Genomic DNA, 21,049 nt, shown 5'->3' on the forward strand with positions numbered 1-21,049 from the left:
TCACTGAATTTCCATTTCCAAAAAACCTGTGACAGTGCTAAAGAAGTCGTAAATACTAGTTGCACCTCATAACGAACCATTCTGCAATCATTTTTTTGGTGACGACCAACTTTCAACAAGTTTTTCGCTCACATTTCCTTGTGCCTATGAAATTTTTGCACCAAAACGCTGTCTGATGCATTGTGATTAGTTTTCAATTTCAAAAGATCGGGATAAATCGTTATGCGCAAGTTTAAATGAATGATATTCATCATCATGCTTAAAAGTAAACATAACCTCAAACGAGAAATATCACAAATGTCGAGAAACGATGCTCGGTTCAATGCATTGTGATTAGTTACTAAAAGATCGAGATAAAAAATCGTGAATGTGCATGTTTAAATCAATAGTCCTCATCATAATGCTCAAAAATAAACATAACCTCAAATGAATGTCACAAATGTCATGAATGTCACGGATTCATCAACAAGTCAGGGATGTCCAAACTCTAAACTCGCTGTAGAAGTCAATTGTTTCATAGCCGACTATCAGTTAGTATCTTTTGGAAATGTTGAAGTCCTTTTTTGTCTTTTTCTCGGCAACTTGACTTGCTAGACGGTTGATTTTTGGCACACGCGTATAATTATTGCTGTTTTATAAAATGACATAACTTTTAACTAATTAAAATTTAAAATAAGACAAGTAAAATTAACATTTTTAAGACAAGGATGACGCTGGTAATGTCACATCATCCTTACCTATTCAAGAAATTATATTTTAAATTTTAAAAAAATCCGTTCATAAATAACAAAGATATTGAGCCCGAAAGTCTTAGATGGGCCACCCTGTATAGGTTTCACCAAATAATTTAAAAAAAACAATAAGGATTTTATTGGGTGTTCGTAATTTTAAATCCCTAATTATATAAAAATTATTAAATACAAATACAAAAACAGCTCAAGAAATTAGAGAATACTATAATATTACTTTGGAAAAAATATTTTATTCATATTTGGAATACACTAAAGACTTTTATTTGAATATAGAAAAATCACTCCATAAAGAGAATCAGATAAAGCAAATTGAAACGATAATCTGAAATTATGAGAGATTGTCATGTTTTTTAGTCCGCATAAATCTAAGTGTGGGAAAGACATGTTTTCATGATAATTTAATCGATGATGACAACGTAAACAGATAACTCATCTTTTGATAACAAAAATTTTTGGACTGCAGATGTAAGGATCATTTTTAATGTATTTTGACACGCTGAATTCAAATCTGTGCTCAGTTTTTCTCCATCAAGTCTAGATTTTGAAATAGCATATGATTGTTGACCCCTCGTGATTGGTCGCGGGTCTCTGTCAAACTGAAAATATATTTAGAAATGGCAAGTAGAAAGTGTATGTTGTGAGTATGTTTTGCGTGGCTGTGATAATTATAACCTAAACCTACCTACCCAGTGTCATTTCTATCCAAACATTCCCTAATGTAAATTCTGAAAATTCTTGGATGTAAGTTGCTGTAGGTACGTTCTTTTTGGGAAAATCTTGTGAGAAATTACTGGATGACAAGTGCGAAGTCAAATAATAAACGTTTTTATAAACTGAATATAGGTAGGTATGCCCCTTTAATTATTCTATTAATTGCTATCATGTTTTGGGCGTGAAAACAACGTTTCTTCTTTTACGACATTGGAAAACGATACACTATACCACGTGGCTGTTCAGATGTTTCATTTATTTTAATTTTCGACACAACCGTTAAAAATTACCGAAAAGCAGACGACTTATATTTAACTTATAAACTTATAATACTATTAATAAATAACAAGACATTTTATTACTTACCAGCAGCTTTAACAATTAACACCAAACCAACACTGAAACGACTGAAACTGTCAATCATCTGTCAACGCAGAACGCAGCGGAACGGACAAAACTGAATTATCGACCGAAAGAGCGTCGCGCGCCATCCTGGTCTAGATGGCGCTAACCATATTATCGTTTCAAGACCGACTCTATCCGTATAAGAGGCCTGTTCGCTCCCTATTAAAACGGGTTCCCGTCTAGCAAGCCATGGACGTGCGGATTGTGGCGTCACCTACCTGCTAATTCGAATAACTAAATTGTCAAATCTCCGCTGTCAATCATTTTCCGATTCGTAATTCATCGTTTTGGTGTCTTTAAGTTCCTCTTTTGTGGTTACCAGCATTTCTCATCTAACAAACCAACCCTCTCTTGCGTTCTCCTGCTCAGGACTCCACTTGACCTTGATGCCGCAGTTTAGAAGAAACGGTGGGTGCTGTGCGGTGTGCGTCTCGTTCATTTTCATTTAGGGGGGTTGTTGATCGAGTACGTCGCCTTTTTTTCACTTTGGCTAACGCGGTTTTAACTATTGAGATCGAATTTCTTTGATCTCCATGGCATGGCTGCACCCGACTACCTTCCGCGGATTGTTTCTTATTAGACGGCACCACTTTGTGAAACGGTTGCGTTATATTGTAGAAAATCTCATGTATCCGTCGATTACTACCCCAAAATCTTCGCGGAGTCCCGCGCAGAGGGTTCTGTTGTTACTTCCGCACCGATAAGGGCTGTCAGACTTTCTCTTCGAACCCGCTTCACGCGCCTGGCGTAGAGAGTCATCATGCGTTCCCAATATTAGCGTAAAAGTGCCTATTTTCGATAAACAGTGTAACTACTGGCGTAATTGACAAATCAACATAACCTATTTGTCTCGTTAGTGCATTGACTTTAACTAAATAACCTAGATGGTGCAAAGTACCCGCCATGATGTTCCTACTCACCAGCCATATTGGAAATAGCGGATTCAAATTTTTAGACAACCCGCAATTCTCAAGTGTAATGTTTTACTCTAAGTTGAAATAAACCACCGAAAATAGTTTGAAGAAACATGCAAAATTTAATAAATTATGACTAAAGTTGTATACCAAACAACCAAAATAATAAACAAGAGCTTTAATTAGAAAATGCTAGGTTCTATTTGACCAGTTTAAAAATTTTCGAAACTTATCATTATCACTCCTACATTTTTAAATATTTTTATACAATATAAAAACTACAGACCATTTAGTATTTACACTTATTATTATTAGATTACAATAAATTAGGAACTAGTTTATCAAAAATCACTGGAAATTCTACGGCAGCAAAGAAAAGAAAACAGACTATGTAACTTGACTTTTTACAAATAAATTTTTATTATAAAACTCATTATTTTAATAAATAACGATGCTTGTCAACTTGTGTTAATGACGTCGTCGAAAAAACATCTTAGATAAATTAAAATTACATCTTTTTTGCTTTTCAAAATGTAAAACGGATTTTGCAATATAGGCAACATTTGATACACCGGTGTACCAGATTTATATCATTGCATACACAAATGCTATTTCCAAGATGGCCCATGCCAGGAACACGGATTTCTACCCCCACCACCGGCTTTTCACCGTCTAGGTATATTATATACTTTTCCAATTTGAGACTCGTTTTTATGAGGGTGCTTCTTTGTGTAAAAGTTAAATTTCTTCACAATGCAGACCATAAAGTGCGGTTGCAGCTCATCAGTAGGGTTCGACCAGAACCGCACCGGACACAAAACTTGCATTTGGTGCCAAAGCTATCCGTGACACTAAACCCTAAATATTTTCTTTTATTTTTTTTTAAATATATGTACCAATTTTACTAAGTAGTGTTAGGATTTATTATATTTGCTAAATTTTAAAAAGAAATCAGAAAAAAATTAGAAAATGTCAGCAGCCCTTCCTGGTTTGAGATCTCTCGGACTACCTAGGAAATAATTTATGGCAGGGTTCTTTACAACCTTGAAACCACTGATAATGTTAGCGGTAACCGTTATTGCAGGGCCATAATAACGAGTCTCAACTTGGAAAAGTATAACATGTCACTGCGTTAGTGACAATGACTGTCCCAGTAGTAGGGGAAAATTTCACAAGACGGCGCCACAATCCGCACTTTTTGACAGGAACTTCTAAAAGGCCCGAGCGGACAGGCCTCTTAAGGATATAGTCGGCCTTGATCGTTTTTATTATAAAAATGTGTAATCACAAAATAAAAAAACCTCAAATTTAGTAAGTTGTGTAACAAAAACAAATTATACTTATACCGTTCGCACCGTTACTACGGAACAATAATGACATTATTGGTTGCCTACCGTTGAATACAACAAACAATTTCTATAACGGGAAAAACGAGTTCTAGGGTATTTTTGAGGGATGTTTATAGACCATACCAACGCTCGAGCATCGGCCGTCTTCTGTTTAATGAAAACGCTCAATTGTTATACAATAGGCTACCGGACTGTTTTTTTTTTATTTCAAAAAATAAATCTGTCCAGTCTGAAAACATTAAAAATCAGTGTCCATTTTTTTTGCGCACTTTATTTATACCAAAAAAAATTATTTAAAAAATGGATAGTTTCAAACACGCGCCTTGGTGACGTAACAACTTCTTAGTCGACGCCTATTGGCTGTACAGGTAATGCCGAGGTCATTGTTGAAAACGATGAAGTTGAGTTTGAATTGAGGTTATGAATGCATAAAATGTGTGTGCAGAACGTGAATTGCTGCAGTTTTTGTATCTTTCTTACATTAGGGCTGCAATAATCGAAAAGCGAAAATGGACAGATGACGTTCGGTGCAGATGATTCCTGACCTGACTTATGAAAACAAAACTTCTGATTGGTTGACACAAGTGTGCTATAAATCGGAAACCAGTTAGGAATTATTACGATTACTCTATCTCACTCTCACCAATGCAACATTCCGTTGACGTATGCGTTTTCTCAATTCATATGCATAGAAAGGAGTTATGACGTAGTCACTGAAGACTTATTTAAACTAACAGCGCGAAGCTGGATTTCAAACGAATATTTAGCTAATAATTCCGACCTTTGGAGAACAAAAAATCTGTTTGGTAATTGATTCATGCGTATACGTAACTCATAAACATAATAAAATGCATCTATTTTTCTGGTGTCCGGTAGCCTATTGTTATAATTTGTTATAATTAAATTTTGACAAAGACCTCATGAGCGTCCACACAGTGGACTAGTGCGTAGCATGCGAAGCAAATTTATTTTTTTTAATTAATAAGAAAATTAGCATAAACGTAATACATTCAATCCGAAACCGTTTGTATAAAGTCCATTATAGGCGTGCTGATAAAACAGAACCGTGTTAGCCCAGAAGTTTAAGCGTCGCACTTTAAACATGTGCGCTCATTTGTTGCGTGTTCAAATCTTGATAAAGCGCAAAATCTTTTTCATAGCGATAGAATATATTCTAGTTGTAAAATAAAATTCGCTCCGCATGCTACGCACTAGTCCACTGCGTGGACGCTCATGAGGGCTTCGCCTGAATTTCAAAACGAATCAAAAAATTCCAAAAATTTTTAATGGGCCTTATGTTTAGTCACAGCATAGACAATTAAGCTAGGTTTAACGATCTGTGAGTCGCAGACAGGAAGACTTTATTCTCTTTTTCTCTGCTAGATGGCAGATTTTTATTAACTAATATTAACAATGTGCATAATCGTAGATGGGAAGCGTAATACTTGGTTCATCTATTTTGAGGTATTTAAAAACAAGAGCTCTTATTTGTCTAATATTTTTACCAGTCGCCATTCCGACCGGTGAATTTTTCGCATGCGCCAATGTATTGGTCTAGAAGTAAATACATTTTGGGGTGACTCAAAACAAGGAATTCTGGTAAGGTTTTTTTTGGGTGCTTTTAACATAATTAGGTTTGATTTTGGATGATTTACAACAGTTTTCTCATATGTCCAATTTCTGATGGGCTATTGATTTACAAGAAAAGAAACTTTAGAGTATTTTTTGCTCACATTAAAAACTATGATTTTTGAAGGATTTTATGTCTTTTTCGGTTGTTAACTTTTGGGAAAACATAAATTTTTAGGATCCTGCCTTGTTTTGTAGGGCGCCAAATATACCTCTTTGATTTGGTAATGTTTTTACTTTTTTTTGCATGCGCCAACTGGTCTGGTCCAGAAATACAAAGCCATTTGGAATGTCTAAAAACAACGGATTTGGAAAGTTTTTCAGAGTGCTCTTGAGATGATTTTGCATTATTTTGGGAGATTTTAACGGTTTTTTCATGTGCCCAATTTTTGGTGGTCTACAGATATTTGGGTACTTTTGGGGTGCATAAAAATTAATGCTTTTTAAAGGGTTTTGGCCCTTTTTTGGTTGTTTGCTTTTAGGCAAACAGTTAAATTTGTAGGATTTTGCCGTGATTTTTAAGACGCCAAATGCCGTGGTCCAGAAGTAACATTTTATAGTCTACTGTTAAAATAATATTTCTGCTAAATTATAGCTAAGAAATGGTTAGAAAATGCTTTTCCCTAAAGTGAAAAGAATCGCTGTATAATTTTCTGATATGTTAATAAAAGTTTAAACATTATTTCTGCGAAATTTAATTGAAATAATCGTAAAATGTTCATGCAACCGCTCTCTACAGGGCGACTGTGACGTCATCATTCTGTTCGGCTAGAGAGATGCGGCCACCGTATATACTCGATTCACCGTGGACGCTCATGAGGTCTTTGTCCAAATTATAACAAATTATAACAATTGTATCTAAATTTATTTTATCGAAACATGAACATTAAGATGTATCTAATACCTTTGTATGCTTACGTGTAAAGTACATCATAATAGTGATGATACAAATAATTCATAATAGCATAGTTACTGTTTCATAATAGCATAGTTACCGTTTCATAATAACACAGTTGCCATTAATCCATAATATTCAACGTTTTTATGCAAACGAAAGCAACTCCAAAGACCAAAATTAAAAACATTCTGAAGATCTGCATTTATTTATATTAATTCTAACATAAAATATCTTGGATAATGCTTTTCTCGCTGTTTCATCGCGTTCAAAACTTCCGTCAAAAATTGGAAATTTGCAGAACTGTTGAGTGGTAACATTGCCACCTTCGTACATGTTTCGATAAAGCTTTGTATTTACTACGGATATTAAGTAATTCATAAAAAACTCGGACGTTAACAAGTAACGTCCTCGTTCATTATGAATTACTTAATATCCTTCTCAAATAAATAGCTATATTACGCTCGATCGTCCAGCGTTTAAATTTAATAACGAATAACGCATTTTGACTTTTGAGCGTTTTCATTAAACAGAAGACGGCCGATGCTCGAGCGTTGGTATGGTCTATAAACATCCCTCAAAAATACCCTAGAACTCGTTTTTCCCGTTATAGAAATTGTTTGTTGTATTCAACGGCAGGCAACCAATAATGTCATTATTGTTTCGTAGTAACGGTGTGAACGTTAATAGTTATTTAATAAACTAGTTTGTTAATGAAGGCGATTAATGATCGACACTGTTTAAAGCACGAACGAGCGAAGCGAGTGAGTGTCTTTAATAGTGGAGATCATTAATCGCCCTTTAACAAACGAGTTTATTACAACGTTTTATCGTTGACCACACAATACCTTTATTTGGGTGACAAAATGGGCAAGAGTTTCACGGAAAAATCATTATGATAAAAAAACATAGTTACCATTGAAAAAAATGACATGCGAATTTTATCAACAAGTGTCACCATTTTGAAAAAGTTGTTGCTGAAGTCGTAATTATGGACCTGGAAAATTGTGATAATACCCTACCGGCTGCAGTGGTCCAAAGCGCAAACGATGCATGTTCAAGTTTATTACCGAGTAAAAGTAAATATTCAGAAATAGAAACATAGTTGAAGATAATGCCGTAGTTTTTGTTTTATTTCTGTGTGTATTTCTGGTTGCATATGTCAAAATGTCAAAATTTCAAAAAGAGCTGCATAATGAAAAAGAGAGCGTTAATGACACCCATTAACGCATCCTTTTTCAGACAAACTGATTCATTAATATCGATATTAATAAGAGGTCAACGATAAAGTTTTTTTAAGTATAATTTGTTTTTGTTACACAACTTACTAAATTTGAGGTTTTTTTATTTTGTGATTACACATTTTTATAATAAAAACGATATAAGGTCACTAAATCAAAGTGTCTGTTTTATAAGGTACCGCCATTAGTGACAAAAAAGAAAGACAACGATATCTTCTGTCTATCTCTACATGCGCACTAAATTTTGTGTTGTTTGTGTGGACACATTGCTTTATGAACTGTCAATTCTTGTCAAATATCGTTTGTAATAAAATTGTTTGAATGTGCGATTTCTCAACACGAATCGTTATGGTGTTTTTGTTTCCTCCGCCGTAAGTAAATACTATTTGACGTTTTATGTACGACTACTTTCCACAAATTTCAGAAAACTAAAAAAAAAAGAAAAATAGAAGGTAGATGGAAGCCCTATCGAAGCCGACAATCATTGTGACATTGGTTAAGCAGTACGTATTGGGGGAATACTAAAGTTGGTTTTTGTATATGAACCCTTGAGTACTTCTTATAAGGTTATGGAATTTTGTACCTGTTAGTTTACGAATTCCGTGAACTAAATTTAAATAATGTTCCCCCAATTTGTCTTCAATCGCTTTTGTGTTTCAATAGCCCCAATACCAACATGAACTTCTTGCATTCAGGCGAATAACTCGTTCATCTTATTGTTAATATGAGTTGAAAATCAAATCTATGGACAAGAAAATGGAAGAAGGAAGGCCACTCACATGTGGTACATCACAAAACCTGCGTTATGGACAGAAATATTATTTCAAATGCCTAAAACACAAGCAATGATATTGTAAAGTGTAAGTATATCGGCCTCAACGGTAAACGTTCTCAAAATGTGTTGTAGGACCAACTGACTGCTATCCTTAATGTAACAGCGGGGCCTCATAAACTGGCAGGTGGACAAGACACAGTCATTGCACTCATCACTTGAACAGTGCAGATACACAGTCTCATGAGGAAGACACACCATCGCTTTCAACATCAGCGGCAGAAGATGGTTGGTTTGAAGCCGCTGCTACTTCCTCATAATGAATGTGAAAACTGAAAATGCAATGGGACATGAAATATACATAAGATATGCAAAACTGGTTCTATAGTTTAATGTGGCGTACGAAGGTCCTTAAACGCATTCAAATGGTCTCCTGTAGTGTTAAAAATAGATGTAATTTTGTATTTCAGGGTGATTTAAGTAAATAGTTTTAACATAACCTTAATATTTGTTCTTGATATTCATTTTGTTGCAGTTGTTTTGCATAACCTCATTCAAGATCTTAAACATGTCTACTTCTTCAAACTTGTAAATTCTTTCTTCTTAATAGCCCCTTTAAAATATCTCATGTACTTCATTTTGTTGTAATTAATTCCAGCCACCCTCATTCACATATGTTCAATTAGTCACATCTCATAACTCTCCTTTAAGACGGAGTGGGGGTGCGACTATTCCGACCACGCATTTTTCTTAGATTTTAGATTTAGTTCTTAAGAGGTACTGATCCGGACTCCAACCCGGAATGTAAATATTAGCAATAAACCACAATTTAAGGAATCTCGCTTTTTCACTAGTTAATCCCCGTACAGAGAAACACAACGGCACACAACAATTTTCTGCTCATGTATTTGCTACTTCCATTTGTGCAATGCTTTCTCTCAGTTACTTTAACATCTCATCATTGTTACTACATCGTCGGGAGAAGCTACAATATAATAAGTGCTAATAGCATATTCTAATTAGGGCGTTACTGCATACAAGTCGAATCGTTGGAGATTAGAAAAGACAGTGCTTGAAGTCCGAGACCGTTTCTGAGTGTTGCACCTCCTTAACGTGCTAAAATGGAATAGGTTCTAATGTCGGTTCGCTCACCTCTTACGTATTCACATAGTCTGTTATAATGTTGGAACCAATTTTCTTTTTGTACCCACGATTTATTAAAGTGTATTTTGAACAAATAATTTGAAGATAACCTTAAATTTTGTTAATGACAAATTTTACGTCAACAATTTTATGACAATTCCCTAGAATCTTGCGTCTCGTTCTAACCCATTGCTTTATGGACTATGTATGTCTCTCTTGAATTGCGCACTGAAAACTAATGGCGGTACCTTATAAAAACAGACACTTTGATCTAGTGACCTTAAAACGATAATATGCTTAGCGCCATCTAGACCAGGATGGCGCGCGACGCTCTTTCGGTCGATAATTCAGTTTTGTCCGTTCCGCTGCGTTCTGCGTTGACAGATGATTGTCAGTTTCAGTCGTTTCAGTGTTGGTTTGGTGTTAATTGTTAAAGCTGCTGGTAAGTAATAAAATGTCTTGTTATTTATTAATAGTATTATAAGTTTATAAGTTAAATATAAGTCGTCTGCTTTTCGGTAATTTTTAACGGTTGTGTCGAAAATTAAAATAAATGAAACATCTGAACAGCCACGTGGTATAGTGTATCGTTTTCCAATGTCGTAAAAGAAGAAACGTTGTTTTCACGCCCAAAACATGATAGCAATTAATAGAATAATTAAAGGGGCATACCTACCTATATTCAGTTTATAAAAACGTTTATTATTTGACTTCGCACTTGTCATCCAGTAATTTCTCACAAGATTTTCCCAAAAAGAACGTACCTACAGCAACTTACATCCAAGAATTTTCAGAATTTACATTAGGGAATGTTTGGATAGAAATGACACTGGGTAGGTAGGTTTAGGTTATAATTATCACAGCCACACAAAACATACTCACAACATACACTTTCTACTTGCCATTTCTGAATATATTTTCAGTTTGACAGAGACCCGCGACCAATCACGAGGGGTCAACAATCATATGCTATTTCAAAATCTAGACTTGATGGAGAAAAACTGAGCACAGATTTGAATTCAGCGTGTCAAAATACATTAAAAATGATCCTTACATCTGCAGTCCAAAAATTTTTGTTATCAAAAGATGAGTTATCTGTTTACGTTGTCATCATCGATTAAACTATCATGAAAACATGTCTTTCCCACACTTAGATTTATGCGGACTAAAAAACATGACAATCTCTCTTAATTTCAGATTATCGTTTCAATTTGCTTTATGGAGTGATTTTTCTATATTCAAATAAAAGTCTTTAGTGTATTCCAAATATGAATAAAATATTTCTTCCAAAGTAATATTATAGTATTCTCTAATTTCTTGAGCTGTTTTTGTATTTGTATTTAATAATTTTTATATAATTAGGGATTTAAAATTACGAACACCCAATAAAATCCTTATTGTTTTTTTTAAATTATTTGGTGAAACCTATACAGGGTCCGGCAACACTTGTGTCCACCCCCAAAATCGTCTTTAATTTTAAAGATAAAATTTTGAAAATTTGCATACACTCATAGTTGACAAAGCTCTAGAAGCCGACGCAAAAATTTATTTTTTATCACTTATAGTTTTGGCGTCGCGACGCCTTAAAAGTGTATTTTTTAGCTAATTGTGAAGTTTTATGAAATGAACCTCTAATTTAATTTTTTTTCAATATAAATGTATTAAAAATATCTCAGTTGACATTTTAGATTTAATGGAAATTGTATTCAAAATTTGAGGAAAAAATTCTGTTTTATCAAGTTAGTTTCCAATTTCATTACGTCAAAATTGGGAACTACGTTTACACCCATCTGTCAGCATCTTGTGTCACAAATGACATCTATTCTTTGGTTCGATTTAGAAGGTAACAAAAGTCTTACTTGGCGAAATTGTCGCTTTGTCGATGTTAATTAACGATTTCTAGTGTTCAGAACGTGCTAATCAAAATTCACCTTCATATGAGTGAATGAAGTGACTTGTGAAATTTTGGTGTAAACGTAGTTTGTCACTGCACCGTCAAAATGTTGAAAACTAACTTGATAAAACAGCGTTTTTTTCGCAAATTTTAAACACCATTTGAAAGTAGATTTAAAATAAAAACTCAAATATTTGTATTACAGTTATGTTGAAAAAAAATTGAATTCGCTAATATTACCGCAAAAACCCAAAAATCGCTAAAAATTAAACTTTTTAGGCGTCGCGACGCCAAAGAAACCGTGATATCAAAACAAATTTTTGTGTCAGCTTCTAGAGCCTTGTCAACTATAAGCGTATGCAAATTTTCAAAATTTTATCTTTAAAATTAAAGACGATTTTAGGGGTGGACACAAGTGTTGCCGGACCCTGTATATGTAATATCTTTTGTTATTATTTTTTTTATTTTTTTTTATATTTTATATATTTTTTTTTATATAAGAATTTGAGTCGATTGTTGAATGATCAGTTGGAAGTAAATAGAAACAAAAAGATGCTTTAAAGAAACATCAAAATGTGTGCTTTAGTAATGAACCATGTGTTCCGAACATGCCTGAAGATAATATATTAAAATTTAAAAATATTCAAAGAATGTTAAGACATCCGTATGTAATTTATTCTGATTTTGAATCTATTCTGAAACCTATTCATACATGCGAACCAAATCCTGAATCATCATATACTCATAAAACACAATTTCATATTCCCTGTGGTTATGGATTATACATTAAGAGTGCTTATAATAATATTGGTAACCCATTGGAAATTTACAGAGGAGAGGAAAGTGATAAATGTTTTATAAAAAGAATAACTGAATATGCCAGAACAATATACAAGTTATTAAAAGAAAATAAACCCATAAAAGATATCGAACTAGAAGAATATAAAAAAACAAAAATTTGTTATCTTTTTTCTATAGAAAACCCAAAAGTAAGAGATCATGATCACTACACTGGAAAATATAGAGGAGCTGCTTGTAGAAAATGCAATTTGAAATATAGACAACCATTGTTTATTCCAATTTTGTTTCATAATTTAAGCGCTTACGATTGTCATTTGTTTATAAAAAATCTAGGAGAAGATAAAAGTCAATTGAAATTAATACCTAATAACGAAGAGAAATATATTTCTTTCAGTAAAATTTTAAGAATGGATGATAATGGATATATCGAACTGAGATTTATCGATTCATTTAGATTTTTAGCAAGTAGCCTAGACAATTTGTCATCTAATCTGGAATCAAGTCAGTTGAGAGAAATAATTAAATACTTTTCAAATCATGAATTAGATGTGTTATTTAGGAAAGAAAAAAGCAAGATAATTAGAAAAGGAATTTTCTGAAACAAAACTTCCATCAATAGATAAATTTTATTCTTCGCTCACAAAAGAAGGAATTTCTCAAGAAGAATTCAAACATGCAGTGAAAGTATGGAAATATTTTAAAATTGAAAACTTGGGTGAATGGCATGATTTATACTTAAAACTAGATGTTTTGCTATTAACTGATGTATTTGAAAATTTTAGAGATTTATGTTTAGAAAAGAGTTATGGACTGGATCCTGTTTGGTATTATACAACTCCGGGGTTAGCTTGGGACTGTATGCTCAAATATACTTCAGTGAAGTTGGAATTATTAACTGATTATGAAATGTATTTGTTTTTTGAAAACGGAATTAGAGGAGGTATTTCACAGTGTAGTAACAGGTATTCGCAGGCAGATGAAAATACTCAGATTATCTATATAGATGCTAATAATCTATATGGATGGGCTTTATCTCAGAGATTACCAGAAAAAAACTTTAAATGGTTGACTTGTGATGAAATTAAAAATGTTGATGGTATACTGTTATCAGATAGTGATACCGGTTATGTTTTAGAAGTTGATTTAGCATTCCCTGTAGACTTGGCTATTCATAACAAATTCAATGACTTGCCTTTGGCTCCGGAAAATAGAATTCCCCCGGGCGGAAAAGTAGAAAAACTACTTTGTCATTTCTATGATAAGAAAAATTATATAATTCATTACAAAACATTAAAACTTTACAAAAGTTTAGGTATTAGAATAACAAAGGTTCACAGAGGTATAATGTAAAATTTAATACTGAACAAAGACAGAAGGCGAAAAATGATTTTGAAAAAGATTTCTGGAAACTAATGGTTAATGCACCATATGGTAAGTCTATGCAATCTGTTAGAAACCAACAAAATATTAAATTATATTGTGATGAAGAAAAATTACAAAAAGCGATAAACAAACCTAATTTTAAACACAGAACTATATTTAGCAAACACCTGGCAGCAGTTCACAATTATAAAACCAAAGTATTGTTTAATAAACCAATTTACATTGGGCAAGCCGTATTAGATTTATCGAAATTATTAATGTATAACTTCCATTACAATGTAATTAAAAAAGAATTTAATGAAAAAATAAAACTTCTTTATGGAGATACCGACAGTTTCATATATGAGATTAAAATGGCTGATTTCTATGAATTTATGAAAAACAAACCCGACTATTTTGATACATCTGATTATCCAAAGGACCATCCATTATATTCTGATAAAAATAAGAAAGTAATAGGGAAATTCAAAGATGAATTGAATGGTATTAAGATATTAGAATACATAGGTTTAAGGTCAAAAATGTACAGTTACAGAACTGAAACGTGTGTTTCAAAAAAATTAAAAGGTATCAAGAAAGCAGTATTGAAGAAAGAAATAAGTTTTGAAGATTACAAAAATTGCTTATTCAATCAAACTGAATACTTCCATAGACAGAGAGTGATTAGGAGTCATAAACATGATATTTTTACTGAAGAAGTAAAGAAAAAGTCTCTAAGTTGGAAAGATGATAAAAGATATCTTTTACCTAATTCTACAGATACATTAGCTTATGGACACGTATTAGTATCATCATAGGTACGTTCATGGACACTGTTGAACTATTTTTTATTAGCGTTGAAGTAATAAATTAAGAAAACAATAATAACAATTACGATAATAAACGTAAGAATAAAAATAATAATTTTTAATTTATTAACTTGTTGAATAAGACTTGAAAACTTTTTTCTGAATTTTGGATATTCTTCATTGAATATATTTAAATTCTTGAATACAGTACTTTCCATTTAATTTACAATTTTTGAGTTTTTTCATTTATTGCTCTCATATTTTTAGTATGTCTTTCAAATATTTTGAGAGTTCTTTTCTTTACATCATCGATGTTTGATGGTATTACTACTGTTTTGTTTCTTAATTCTGCTAATTTCTTAGGATCATAATTATTGTAGTTGTCTAATTTATATTCCAATTCATCGATTTTATTATTAGCGGATTCTAGTTCACAGTCTGTCATAATTAATTGTTCAAGGAATAAATTAGCTGTTAGCTCTTGCAATATATTTATCTACTACTTCTTGTTTGAAACCGACTATTTTTGCTCCATCTTCTAATCTGTCTATTTCAGTAATAATAGGTTTTAAATCTTTTTTCCATTTTTCTTTCTCATCGTTGGGAATGTATGAAACTAGTTTGTCCATTTATGATTGAAAAGTTTCTAAAGATTTACTAATTAATTTATGTGCTTCTTCATCTAAACTTATATTTTTACGACTACCTGCTTTATGTTCTACATTATCGAATATTTTTTTATTTTTTATTTTATTTTTTCTCTCTTTTGTTCCCAATTGTTCCGATTTGTTCTCTTTTGTCCCGGATTGTTCCCGTTTGTTCTCATTTGTTCTCGTTTTACATGCAATCTTAATTCCAACTAAATTTAGTCCCATATTTAGGGAATTTCTAGAAATATTTTTAGATTTGCAAAATTCTGTCTTTGTTAGTTTTTTATTTACAGTCGAATTGAGATATTCAATGGCAAAATTACGATTTCTCATTTGAGTTACTTCATTGAAATTGTTGGAGTTCAGATGGTTGTCTTGTTTTTAATGGTGTATAATATTCTGCTACAATTTTGTTCTCTTTAGTATTGGTCATTTTTTTATTTATTGTAAAAAATTTATTTTGAATCTTTTTAAATCATTTTGAACGGAACTTTGTTAATATTTTTTTACTCATACAGATTACAGATAAAAAAATTCGTTGAATATAAAATTTTTTTCAGGTAGATCTGATGGAGGGCTCCTCATCCTCATCAAAGCGCAAAAAAGTCGAAAGTAAACCTGTCTATTCAGACCAAGTAAGACCAGACATATTATTGTATCACACGGTAACATGGTATTACACTTTTGTTATAGGAATTACTTGGATTAAATTTACTGGATGATGTAACATCTTTGGACACTTCCGGAGGCTCAAATGAAAGTGAAGACGTAAGTAACTTGCTTCGAACAAATGTACAATTTGTTTTATGTTCAAATAGGAATTCATGGAAATTACAATTTGTTATGTCTTTTCAGGATCCTGACTTGGTTTTTGAAGTTCTTCGTTGGACATCGACTTTTGTGGACAAGTCTATGTTTATTAAATGCGTTATGAAGGATGCACATAGAATACTTCTCACTGCACCGCCCAGATTTGGCAAGACTATGGCTTGCAAAATGCTGGAGAAGTTTTTTGAAATTGTCAGCAGTGAACAACAAAAGTTGGAGAAATATAAACTTTTCCAGGATCTCAGAATTTACAAATGCACTGAAGAATGCATAGAGAATCATGGTTGTGGAAGTAAAAGATTTTTTCGCAAGCATTGCGGACAGCATCCAGTAATTTTTCTTGATTTTGCACAATTATCAGTAACGTCATATAGAGACTTTTTGCAGAGTCTTAGAAATATGATAATGAAGCAGTTTAGAAAATATAAAACATGTTTAATTCATAAAGATGGTGAAAAATTCAGCTGGTCAAGTAACAATATGGGAAGACTGGATATTGAACGTTTCTTGCGCTATTTGAAATATGCCGATGATGATGCTCATTGGAAAGAGGCAATAGATCATAACACAGCAGAACAATACATAATGGTGGCTTTTGAATATTTGATCGAGGTTTTGTCGGTCCACTATCAAACAAAACAAACCCATAAGAAAATTATTATATTGATTGACGAGTTCGACGCACCTTTTATGAATATGTTATTTAGTGAAAACTCATCAGACCGACAGATTATGTTTTTCATACGAGAACTAATGCGTCTTTTATGTAAAGATGAGATATCAGCACAATTTGTTCAACGAGTAATAATTTTTTCTGTCACTGCATCAGGCGGTACGATTTCATTAGGAGCTAACAATGTGAAACGTAGAACATTCTTGGACAAGGATTATGATTATTATAAATTCTTTGGATTTACCAGAGAAGAAGTAAACGCTTTAGTTAACAACTGTGTCAAAGAAGGAAGTGAAAGAGAAAAAGCTCTTGATGAAATTACTCTTTGGTACAACAATTACACTGTAGTGGGAGACAAAGATACAACTATTTCTAATCCTGTGTCTATTACCAATTATTTACCGAATCTCGTACGAAAAAGTTATTGGATTGAATCGGTTGGAACCAAATATATCTGCCAACTATTTAAATTCGAAAAAATGCGGGAGAAGGTGTTTCCTGCCGTTAGAGACAATGAGAAAATTTCCATCATAGCAACAACTATAGAGTTGAACGATATTTATAATCTGAAATCATTACGTGAATCAATTTTGAATTGTATCGAACTAGTGCAGGTAGACTTAGCTCTTCAGTTTCTCACACAATGTGGGTACTTTAACGTTATTGACAAGAATGATGGGAATTGGACATTACAAATTCCGAATCTAGAATTGAAACAAGTATTTACGGACAAACTTCAGGAGGCTTTGGTAAAATTTAAAACTAACCTGTTTACTGTAGAACAACAAGAGTCATTTGTGAATGCATTAAAGTCTTTAGGAAGTGGAGAGAAGCATGAACCTATGAAATATGTTGCGTTTAAAAAATCTGTGGAAAATTTGTATACCGACCGAGAATTACCAAAAGCTCATTTTCACTTTCACTGTGACCTTTGGATGTTAATTTCTAGTTGTGGGAAGTTGGATTGCTTTTCAGAATTTGCAATCAAAAAGGGATGCTCACCCAAGCTTGATTTAATTATTATTTCAAAATGTGCAGTAATTATAATTGAACTAAAGCGGCATAAACAAGATTCTGCAAAGAAGGCCCTAAAACAGTGTCTACGGAAAAAATACTATGAAGCATTTGAACTTGAAGGAAATGAAAGAAAGGGTTTAAAGAAAATTTTAATTGGTCTTCATCTCTCTGATGATCGTAAAGTTAGCATCAGGTATTTAGAAAATTTTGAGAAAAAAACACTGCAAGATGAACCAAACATAGAAACAATTGTAGAGGATAGCTATGAATGTTAAAATCATTCTCTCTGTTAGTTATGTACCCTGTTTTATTTTATGTGCATTTCGCTGATTTTAAGGTAGTTTGAGAATCTGTAAATTGTAATGGAAAATAATCTCATTTTTTTGCCCTTAATCTTTGATTAAATTATACATTTCTACTTGAGTATTTTTTAATATTTCATTAAACCGGGACTTACGACTTTATGTTAGTTGGTACATAATATTTGATATGGTAAGAAAATAAGTTGAAAAAAAACCAAACTATTATTATTTATATGTTCAATGAAAATTATAACTAAATATAAACAATTCTCTTAATTACAACAAAGTAAGATAAGAAAATCTGTACCTTTTTAATATCACAAAATAAGAAAATCAATTTTAGTTAGTAGTTGTGTTACAAAAACAAATTATATAATTATAAAGCAAACAAACTAATTTTTCGTTCGTGTCGTTACTTTGGTGTAATAATAATTTATTTTTTCTACTCCCATAGTAGTAAGTAACTAGGCAAGAACCCTGTCGTTTGTTGATTAGTAACTATGACACTATGAAACATGCATGTAATATGTAGATATATGTATGTATTTTCATTATACGGAACTAACTCACGTGACTTTAGTAACTTTTCGACTGTGAAACCAACGTTTTAGTTCCACCATGCCATTTTTAAGGTTAGAGTTTTCAGATGTCACTAATCTGACAAATTTCAAAGAACTAGTCAATTATTTTATTTATCAGTTATTTCACTTATTATAATAATACATAATTAAAAGTGTCACGCCAAATATACAGAAATATTCTTATTTCGTTTGCTCCAATTTGAATTCACATCAATTCTCAAAATAGTTGTGGATGTTTGTTGAAATCTTGAGACAGCATAAAGATGTTTGTGAAGGAATGCTGTAAAACTTTGGCGGATTTGAAAGAATCTTTCCGAAAGTGTAAGCGAAATTTTGAAATGGCTGGAAAGTGGCAATCCAGAGCAGACTGAACTTTTGATGCACATGAAATGTGAATGTTTAAATGGCCGTGGTTTAAAATTTTGTCTCTAACTTTTTATACTATACTACCTATATTGTAACAAAATTTAATTGTGATATAACAAAAACAATCTAAATTCAATTTTTTTAATTAATAAGAAAATTGGCATAAACGTAATACATTCAATCCGAAACCGTTTGTTTAAACTAAAAACTAATATTAACAATGTGCATAATCGTAGATGGGAAGCGTAATACTTGGTTCATCTATTTTGAGGTATTTAAAAACAAGAGCTCTTATTTGTCTAATATTTTTACCAGTCGCCATTCCGACCGGTGAATTTTTCGCATGCGCCAATGTATTGGTCTAGAAGTAAATACATTTTGGGGTGACTCAAAACAAGGAATTCTGGTAAGGTTTTTTTTGGGTGCTTTTAACATAATTAGGTTTGATTTTGGATGATTTACAACAGTTTTCTCATATGTCCAATTTCTGATGGGCTATTGATTTACAAGAAAAGAAACTTTAGAGTATTTTTTGCTCACATTAAAAACTATGATTTTTGAAGGATTTTATGTCTTTTTGGGTTGTTAACTTTTGGGAAAACATAAATTTTTAGGATCCTGCCTTGTTTTGTAGGGCGCCAAATATACCTCTTTGATTTGGTAATGTTTTTACTTTTTTTTGCATGCGCCAACTGGTCTGGTCCAGAAATACAAAGCCATTTGGAATGTCTAAAAACAACGGATTTGGAAAGTTTTTCAGAGTGCTCTTGAGATGATTTTGCATTATTTTGGGAGATTTTAACGGTTTTTTCATGTGCCCAATATTTGGTGGTCTACAGATATTTGGGTACTTTTGGAGTGTGGATAAAAATTAATGCCTTTTTTGGTTGTTGACTTTTGAGCAAACAGCTAAATTTGTAGGATTCTGTCCTGTTTTTTAACACGCCAAATGCCCTGGTCCAGAAATAGAAAGCCATTTTGGGGTGTTTAAAAACAAGGCATTTTCTAAGTTTTTTGGAACGTTTTTGGTTGTCTACTTTTGGAAAAACACTAAATTTGTAGAATTCTACCCCGTTTTTTCGTGTGCCCAATTTTTGGTGGTCTACAGATATTTGGGTACTTTTGGGGTGCATAAAAATTAATGCTTTTTAAAGGGTTTTAGCCCTTTTTTGGTTGTTTGCTTTTAGGCAAACAGTTAAATTTGTAGGATTTTGCCGTGATTTTTAAGACGCCAAATGCCGTGGTCCAGAAGTAACATTTTATAGTCTACTTTTAACTGTTATTATAATTTTTAATTCTGTAACATGTTCTATATGTTTTTTAATTAAAAATAACAAACAAACACATAATAATAAAAATGAAAAGTATGTATCTAATACTAGTGTTGGTACCCATGAATTAAAAGGATTATACAAGATATAAATATAAGACCTAAAACTAGAATACAGAGAGAAATACACAAAACATTATAATTGTGGGGTTCAGAGAAAAAGTGGACCAAAACCTTAAATAAAAAATGTTTCTGTTAATTAATGTATTCATCAAACAAAAGCTTATTTAGTATTTAAACCAAAAATGTCAGCTTTGACAAGAAAACAAAAAAGTTTTGATAAAATATTAGGTTATAATTTTTTCATTTTTTTTAGCATTTTTAGATTTTATGTGTGTACGTGACTTTCTTTTTGCCCCTGCGGATTCTTCTTGACTAGTATTTAATCTTTCAACTCTTATATACAGGGTGATTTTTTAAAAACGGCAGGCGTTGTAGAATTTTTTTTATGTTTGAACCGATTTCAAAAATTTAAAAATTGATTTAAATGGCTTTTAATTTACTATAACCTGATGATTTTAGAATGCTTCTAAATGTCTTAGTATATTTTGGGCGATATTCAACTTTTTACTTTTGCAAGATAAGATAATTATTAAATTTATTATTTATTATTAAATTGGGAGTC

The 21,049-nt window shown here is 32.3% G+C and overlaps 1 protein-coding gene across 1 annotated transcript; it reads left to right on the top strand.

The window, feature by feature from the left end:
• The first annotated feature begins 15,881 nt into the window (after positions 1–15,881).
• Positions 15,882–18,263, top strand: LOC148167746 (uncharacterized). The gene is made up of 2 exons (XM_088045693.1): positions 15,882–15,962; positions 16,021–18,263. The coding sequence occupies exons 1-2, from the start codon at positions 15,897–15,899 to the stop codon at positions 18,118–18,120; spliced, it is 2,166 nt and encodes a 721-aa protein (XP_087901819.1). The 5' UTR covers positions 15,882–15,896; the 3' UTR covers positions 18,121–18,263.
• The last annotated feature ends 2,786 nt before the right edge of the window (positions 18,264–21,049 follow it).

Source organism: Gnatocerus cornutus, chromosome 9 (assembly GCF_029298725.1).
Source record: "Gnatocerus cornutus isolate USDA-ARS CGAHR chromosome 9, icGnaCorn1.1, whole genome shotgun sequence".
Classification (NCBI taxonomy): Eukaryota; Metazoa; Arthropoda; class Insecta; order Coleoptera; family Tenebrionidae; genus Gnatocerus; species Gnatocerus cornutus.

Excerpts from the sequence above, each read along its gene's own strand:
- LOC148167746 (XM_088045693.1), top strand. The coding sequence starts at position 15,897 with ATGGAGGGCTCCTCATCCTCATCAAAGCGCAAAAAAGTCGAAAGTAAA. Across the intron at positions 15,963-16,020 it reads AACCTGTCTATTCAGACCAA|GAATTACTTGGATTAAATTT; the intron begins GTAAGACCAGAC and ends CTTTTGTTATAG.